Source organism: Gekko japonicus, unplaced genomic scaffold, assembly GCF_001447785.1.
Source record: "Gekko japonicus isolate JY-2015 unplaced genomic scaffold, Gekko_japonicus_V1.1 scaffold247, whole genome shotgun sequence".
NCBI classification, from domain to species: Eukaryota; Metazoa; Chordata; class Lepidosauria; order Squamata; family Gekkonidae; genus Gekko; species Gekko japonicus.
The window spans coordinates 828,170-836,603 of NW_015166427.1; the positions used below are offsets into that span (position 1 = coordinate 828,170).

The 8,434-nt window shown below is 38.8% G+C and overlaps 1 protein-coding gene across 3 annotated transcripts in view; it reads right to left on the reverse strand.

Annotated features, from left to right (window-relative positions):
• Positions 1 to 794: 794 nt before the first annotated feature.
• Positions 795 to 8,434, reverse strand: part of DCUN1D2 (defective in cullin neddylation 1 domain containing 2) — an 18,892-nt gene continuing 11,252 nt past the window's right edge. For all 3 annotated transcript variants that reach the window (XM_015411769.1, XM_015411770.1, XM_015411768.1), the window contains exons 4-7: positions 7,162 to 7,292; positions 2,267 to 2,349; positions 1,700 to 1,796; positions 795 to 1,305 (exon numbers count right to left, since the gene is read on the reverse strand). In XM_015411769.1, coding sequence (XP_015267255.1) covers positions 1,226 to 1,305; positions 1,700 to 1,796; positions 2,267 to 2,349; positions 7,162 to 7,292 — 391 coding nt within the window. In that variant the 3' untranslated portion in view covers positions 795 to 1,225. The remainder of the gene's footprint in view (positions 1,306 to 1,699; positions 1,797 to 2,266; positions 2,350 to 7,161; positions 7,293 to 8,434) is intronic.

Genomic DNA, 8,434 nt, shown 5'->3' on the forward strand with positions numbered 1-8,434 from the left:
CTCTTTCCAGTACCCAAACTCCTTCACTTGAAACACCAGTACTCGTCTTCAGTTTTTAAATGACTCTTAATGTTTCTAAAGGCAGTCTCTAACCACACCAGACCAGGGATCTCTGCACTCTTCAGAGCTAACTCCCTGTTTGACTGGGTAGGGAATTTTCTTCTCTCTCTAGATCCTACTTCCCAAACTTCCTTGCCAACTTTCCCCCCAGTTCTCCTGGCTGTGTTAAACTGCTCTCAGCTAAGGCTGAATTCTGAAACTGTCAGTACTCGACCCTTCTCAGCTAGGGCTGAAATCAGTCTGTCAGTACTCAGTTAAGGCAGAAATGTGACTGTCTCCTCAGCATGTAGCTCTTAGGTCTTTCTCTGCTCAGCTGATGCTAACCAATCAGATTGCTTGGAACAGCCTGTCACTCAAGGCTCTCTGAAGAATTAACCCTTCACAGTCCTTCAGCTGTTTGTACAGCACTTCTAAGCTTTTAAAAGTGCAGACTGTCACAGCATGCTTAATATATGCAGTCATTAACCAAGAAAAAAACCAAGAGTACTTCAGTTGTTCCTACATTAAAATATTAACAATGCAGGTATTATATGACTTCATTAGCAAATCTCTTGCAGGATAATGCTGGAATGAGAAAAATCAAACTTTTAAAAAATGGATGTGACTGATCTGTTCATAAGCCTAGAATCTTGGCACAAGCTGAAGAGATATGTCAATAAAACATTTCACTGCATGATCCAGACGGCTACTTAACTTGTATAAAAATACCACATAACACACATTTTATTTAGGGATTTAATTTATATACCACAAATACTGCTTTTAATATAAGTACAATATAATACAGTTGTAATTATGTAACTGCTGGTGTTCACCCTGGGTTATGAACTGAACGGCATGCTGTGCTGTCAAAACTTTACTAAAATGGCCTCTAGTTAAACTTCTTCAAAGTATAAAATCATGCAAAATCTACATCCTATATGATACAACCAGTACAATAATTGAAGCCAATATCCTACAAACAGCCTGGGCTATCTTCGGACTTTCTTCTTGCAGAGTCCATGAGTCAGCCATCATTTTCTTTGAAGCAGAAGTAGTGATTTCCATTCTGTCAGTGGCATCCCACCACGACTACTGAACAGTGTGCACAGTTATTGGCCGAAATGTCTTCATTACCTGATGCAGTTCAAACTGCAAACTTAAGTCCACTAAGGAGAGTCTATGGTTAGGAAGCTTTACGCTTTCCTCCTGTGACTACTGGTCGTGCATATTCCACAAAGTCATCTATTAGAACTGGCCACGCTCCTAAAGAAGGGTCAAACAGTTTTGAATTAGAACACTCAAATGTTTAATAAAGCAGATTTCATCTTTCAACACAGTCAATCTTTATTCATAGCTTGATACATTTTATTCAGTGGGACCTCTGAAAGCATGTGTAGTCTATTAGGACAAAGCTGTATGGCCTGCATGGACAGATGCTAACAGTAAACAAGAATGCACTAAGCTTAGCTGCATTTTAAAGCCAAACATCATTTGTATTTTATAGCAAAACCCTATCTAATACGTATGGATATTAAAATTTAAAAACAGTTGTTATTTCTATTTTGATTTTTTGTTTACTTGGGTTCACTGAGAGGATTCACAGGGTGGTTTGTTAATGGACAACAGAACTTCAGCACTAAACATTCACATCAGTTACCTTCTTCATCGTAGTTTGACATATCATCTGCGATCATATTTCCAAAATCTAAAAGAAGATTCCAAGTATCTTTAGGGATTGATCTTTTATGATGTTCCTATGCAGCAATGAAAACAAGAGGGTACCCATGTTTTTTCAGATTTTCCAGCAAATTCCGTAAAACCTGAACTGAAGCACTGAGCAAAATGATTAGATTGGCAAAAGGTTGAATCCGCAATCAGTTTTGGTCAGCAAAAGAGGGTGATTGCCACTGACTTCCCCATCTCATTGGCAGGCTCCCCATTCAACCATAGTGCTGTTCCTGATGATCCCCTGCCCAAGGGGGGAGCTTTGGGGAGCTTAGAGGGCTGCAGCACAAGACAGCAAAGATCCATTCCGTTGGCAGAAGTGCCTTCCAATAGCAGACCCAATTTCAATGTTTTTACTTTGAAGAGTTAAAGTCTAGATTGTAATGTCTTTATGAAATCACCAAGATTGGCTCACAACCACTAACACAGAGAGAGAGAGAGAGGGAGAGGGAGAGGGGGAGGGGGAGAGGGGGAGAGAGGGAGAGAGATATCTACTTACCAATAAAAATTTATTCCATAGATCTAGAAATTTAAATCTTCCTGATAAGACTAAATTCCAATATGCAATTGCCATTTCTAGATCTGAAATAAATGTAACATGTCAAAGGATTAGTCTTTTTATACATGTTTCTATAAGATAGGGTTAGGACAGCCAATGTATAATGGAAGGTTACAAAATCAGATAAAATGTACCTTTAAGACCAACAAAGTTTAATTCTGGGTATAAGCTTTCGTGTGATGAAGTGTGCATGCACTTATCTCCAGAATGAAACTTTGTTGGTCTTAAAAGTGCTGCTGGACTCAAACTTTGTTCTAGTACCAAAAGCTGTTAAAGAAGTCAGGGTTTCATGTACTAGCTGCAGCTCTATCCTGGAAAAGAATTACCAAGATAGTCTCAATCTGAAACCCAGGTCTGAAATCAGGCTTCAATAATGCAAACCATCACACAAACAACCCTGCAGAAGTTACTAGCCCAAACATATTTTTACCAGCCTGCTGTAATATGCATGTCAGTCATTTGTGAACTAAAGGGAGAAATAAAAAAGGAACCTGATTTTGTAAAAGCTTCCTTGCCTGGTAATGGAAGCCATTCTTACTAACAAGAGGTGACCAATAAGAATGATCATTTACAACACAGATCTATGGCACTCTGCTCTATTTGCTTCTCATAATTTCCAATATATATGTGCGCAGACAGTATGTGATCCTCAACGAATGAGTGCAAACAGTTCCTTCTGGAGACAGCGATCCTTATCTTGTTAGTTGCCCTAAATGACATTTGCCACATTTGGTGTGTCTGACCTTCCAAGATAAGGCCGGCACTCCTTTTGAGTTGTAGATTAACTTAGGAAGAGGAGTTGGGTTTTGAAATATAGGAAACTGGTGCCATGGCTATTGATTTTTATACAACATATGTATATGTATGCCTAACTTAAAAGCAACAGACTATTTTATACAATATATATTTTTCTATTTTCTATTTTCCTCCCTTATGGGGACCCAAACCCACTTACAACACTCACCCCTTCTCCATTTTATCATCACAACAACCCTGTGAGGTAGCTTACGCTGTGACTATCGGACTCGCTTAAGGTCACCCACTAAACTTCCACGGAAGAGTCAGGATTCAAACCTGGGTCTCCCGGATCCTTGTCCAGCACTCTAACCACTACACCACACTGGCTCAATACACTGTGCTGACTCTATGAGTGGGCACAATGGGTAGCAGATCTGCTTGGTGTATCTAGATGCAAGAGTTACTGAACACATCAGGTTCTCTTTAAATACTTAGTATAGCTGAAATACAACACATGCTCTTTAGTAGATGATCCTAATGAATTAACAAGGCATCTCTGTATGGGAAGTAGTAACTGCAGAACTCAGTACTCTAAGCTCTCTTTCTGGAAGAAAATTATAGTCAATATAGAATACTTTAATCTAAAATACCCATTCAATCAAATTCTCAATAAAAAGTAAACTCCTCTCTTCTTGAAACAAACACTTCTGAGATGCAACGACTATATCCAGACCTTTGTTAGGGTCTTAAACTTTTTGTCCTTAGCTCTGGGGGTGGAAAGTGCCATCAGGTCACAACTGCGGTCCCGTAGGGGTTTCAAGGCAAAAGACCTTCAGAGGTGGTTTGCCATCGCCTGCCTCCACATCACACCCTTGCTATTCTTTGGAGGTCTCCTGTCCAAATACTAGCCAGGAGCGACCCTGCTTAGCTTCCAAAATCTAATGAGACTGGGTTAGCCTGGCCTATCCAGGTCAAGGCCCTTTATCTCTAACCCCATCCATATTAACACACAGAGTACTCTATTCTCTCCAGTGTTCCCTCTAAGATGAGTTAGTGTGAGCCAGCTCACAGTTTTTTAGCCTCTGGCTCACACATATTTGTCTTGGCTCAGGAAGGAGGGCTCCAGAGCAAACTAATTTATGCGGTAGCCAAACTGCTCGCTCACAACTTTAATGCCCGTAGGTCACAAAGTAGAACTTTTGCTCACAAGACTCCACAGCTTAGAGGGAACATTGATTCTCTCTCCCCCCCCCCCGGCATATAGGTAAAGGAGAGTTACCAGAACTGTTGCATCTGCTTTACTAATCCCCATCCAGCCACTTCTTGTTGTAGGAGCATTAATTTTTTTGCAGTACAGAAAGAAAAATAGACATTATCCCCTTTGTGTCAGGTCATTCTGCAGTTTTCACAAACTTTAAATCCTACCTAACTACTTCTCTCTTAAATTCTAGATTAATGAACGATGTGACTGATTCATTATTATTTTTACTTAATGGCTATAAAAATGAACTGAACTGTCATTGCCCCCATTCTAAGATCAAATAACTAATGAAGCAGCTGCTGCATTTTTTCTTTTCAATTGCCTTTTAATCTAATATAATACTTTATATAAGCTAATAACTAGTATAAAGAAAAACTATAGACAGCACAGCCAAATTAGCAACACTAGGAAGAATCCTGTGGCAACTTAAATGCTAATAGTTAGATCCTATGACTCCCTTCCACTGAGTAAGGAGGTCCAATCCTAACAAGGTTTACAGTGCAATCCTATGCTACTTTACATCAGTCTAATCCATTTATTTCAATGGGTTTAGACTCTGCATAGATTGCACTATTATTTTGGCATGAACTTTAACTACATCCTACTTCATCAAATGCTTGTGATGTTACTTATCCCTTATCAATCAAGGCTAGGGCTCTCTAGCAAATCTAAGATTATTTTATCAGTTACAGCTCTTGTGAATGGCCACTCTGCTTATCTTCTGTACCTTTGAGTTCACATAGAAATCTCACAGATTTCATGCCCTTTTAGTTCTACTTTCCAGAATATGTGTGTGTTTTATCTGCAACTGAATTTCACTTCATGTATCTGATGAAGTGGGCTCTAGCTCATGAAAATTTATGGTACAATAAATCTGTTAGTCTTGAAGGCCACCATAAGACTTTGTTGTGTATTCAATATAAAATATTTTGTTTAACCTCTGAGCTGCTTGACACAAGCTTTTGAGACAAAAGAATAGTGTTAGATATTTGGGGGGGGGGGAATCACATATTTTCATGACTTTCTGTGAACAGGATGGGATTATTATCAGATATGTTATAACATCAGTCAGACCATAATCTGAATCTCCTTCCATCTTTCAGTGCAAATCTTTAGTTACAGGCCCAAAATACAGCTTCTGGACACTAAGCATGGCATTATATTCAGTATAAAGTAACACAGTTCTTTCCCAGTTCACATTTGTTATTTAAACATGCTAAACCATTTGGAAACCTTTTCAATTTTCTTTTTACTCAGAGGTTATTGGGAGATTATGCATTCCCTTCGGACAAGTCCAGGTGTAGGAATATATTGAGAGAAAATCTAAATGTACTTTCCCTATTGGGCATGTGTGGGGGCACATACTTAGCAGAATTCTAAAATATATCACGTTGGAATGCTGAGGAACAGCTAACAACAACTAGGTCATCGTGTGAGTAATTGTGTGAAAAACTCTTAGAAATTTCTTTACATTTTTGAAAAATGTACTTCTGAAGTGATTTACCACATAACAAACAGCATTTAGCACAAATGCAAAGTGTTTGTCGTGTTTCACATATCTCCCATTGGCACTAATTCTAAACACTAGTTCACACTGTTGAATTTCCACATTATGTAGGAGGCTGACAGTCAGAAATCTACTAACTTCACATTTTATACCATTTATTTTACAATCAGCCTTCCCTTCTCTGCCAAAAGGAATCTGTAATTATTACAATTGAAACATACTTAGTCAGACATAAAAATGGAAAGTTATCTACATATTCCACAAAGTAGGCCCTTCCAGCCTCTGTTATTTTCAGAACACAGAGTTAGCATGACCTCTTACACCATAACTGAGAAAGGTCTAGAAAAAGTTATCTGACCAACAGAGAACAAATCTGAAGATTTCAACAAGAACTGGAAAACAGCACAAATCTCTGGTCATAAAGGTGATTAGCAACTATGTTTTGAAGACGTGTGAGGAAATTCTGAAGAAGTGTGCATGCACACGAAAGCTTATACCCAGAAATAAACTTTGTTGGTCTTAAAGGTGTCGCGGACTGTTTTGATGAGATACTGACTGACCTGTATGCTCATCCTAAAGTCTTCAAAATTAAGCCAATAAACCCATGTACCTTTCCCTTATTCAGAGAAATACAGTGAATTTCCTGATTCATCAGAAGGGATGACACCAAAACAGACTCCTGTTCACAAACTATATTCCACACAATGGAAGCAGAGTTATATAAGTAGACCTCTTTGCAAGATTTAGATCCTTTATACACAAATGGGTGCTGCTTATGGTAAACAAAAAGCCTGTGTGCAATATCTTGGCAGCAGGGACCTGTCTTTTGCCTATACAGCCTTATGATGTTGTACAAACAAATATAGTAACCACAGCAATATGTACTAGTTTGGAACAGTCTCATCCTGCCAACCCATGAGCGGTCATTTAATTTTCACATTACTGAACAGCCATTTGGGTGACTGGAAGGATGAAATTGTACCCCTCTGAAACTGGCTGACTGCTTCTTCAATGGATTTGGTAATCTGTGGATCAAGGTAAATTTTACATTTTATGTAAAATATAAATGCAAATATAAAATTTGTAAATGTGTAAAATTTTTATTTAAATATAATATTGTTAGGATCAACAGGAGAACTTTTAATGAAGTCATTTGGTTACAATGGCCATGGTTTTGCAATCTGGCCAGAATGCCTCAATCTAAAAGAGATTAAAATTATTAAGGTACAGTAGCAAACCCTGAAATTGCCTAAGATATATGTGAGCAAAGAAGCTTATTACTGAAAGAACCGTAATTGAATTTGGTTTCAACATACTCTTTGGACTTACCTAAACCTTTCTGTCCAGGATTCTTCGCAAAATTAAATGTAAACTGATAAAAATCTTTAAATTTCATTGGGTCCTTTAATTCTTGTTCCAGTCTTGGCAAAAGAGCTTTTAACTTGTCTGTAGTATCACACCTGATGAAAAAATTGTGCTATTTTTATAAGACATTATCAAAGAGAGACAAAAAAACATTTATATACAATCAACTACAGATATACTATAGGGACTGGTTTTTCTTAATATTGCAATATTAAAAAGAAATAAGTTCTAGTAAGCATTTAAAATGTTGTCATAAAAGGCAGAAATCAGCCTGCCCTAAGAAGAAGAGGAGGAGATTGGATTTATACCCCACCCTTCACTTGGAGTCTCAGAGCATCTTACAAACTCCTTTCCCTTCCCCTCCCCACAACAGACACCCTGTGAGGTAGGTGGGACTGAAAGAGCTCTGACAGAAACTGCTCTTTTTTCAAGAACAGCTCTTATCAGAGCTACGGCTTGCCCAAGGTTATCCAGCCAGGTGCAAGCGGAGGAGTGGGGAATCAAACCTGGTTCTCCCAGATTAGAGTCCATGCACTTAACCACCACAACAAACCGGTTAACAAAAAAGTACAGTAAAAGACTTGTTAACTGGCTTCCATGGAGAATGGGGATGCCAGATAACCTAATGTGCTGGTTAACAGAGCTTGTTTTTGGAAGCAGTGGTGAGCAGGCAGCTACACCAAGTGTAAGGTGGCCATACCCGAGATCTGGCCAAAAACAGCAGCCTCTTCCACCGCTGGTTGCTGCTGCTGGCCAGCAGGCCCAGCCTGGTGGTGGTGGTGAAGAGGGCAGCAGCCAAGTCCCAGGAACTTCATCTCTCCTTTCATTCATTATCTTGCTTTCGAGACACAAAACAGCTCCTCCCCCATGTAGCTAAATTCAATAAAATGAACACTTGGAAGTTACCATCACAAAACAGCTTAAAACCATTTTAAAACACTGAAGAACTGCATTTTATCTCAGTAAATGCAGGTCACAAACCCACAATTACTGAGTAAATAGAAAACAACAACAGGGCATTTGTAAGTAAGAATAAGGGGGAGATGGTTAACTCTACCCTGGTTTGTCTTCCCTTACAGATGCCCACCTCCTCGATGTTAGTGTTATGAGAATATAAGGCAAATATCCCAGACCCATGTTAATGTATATTAATGCCTATAAATCAAATAACAAAACAAAACACTGGCCACAGTGATCCATGCGACGGTTGATGCTAGACTCTACCCTGGTTTGTCCT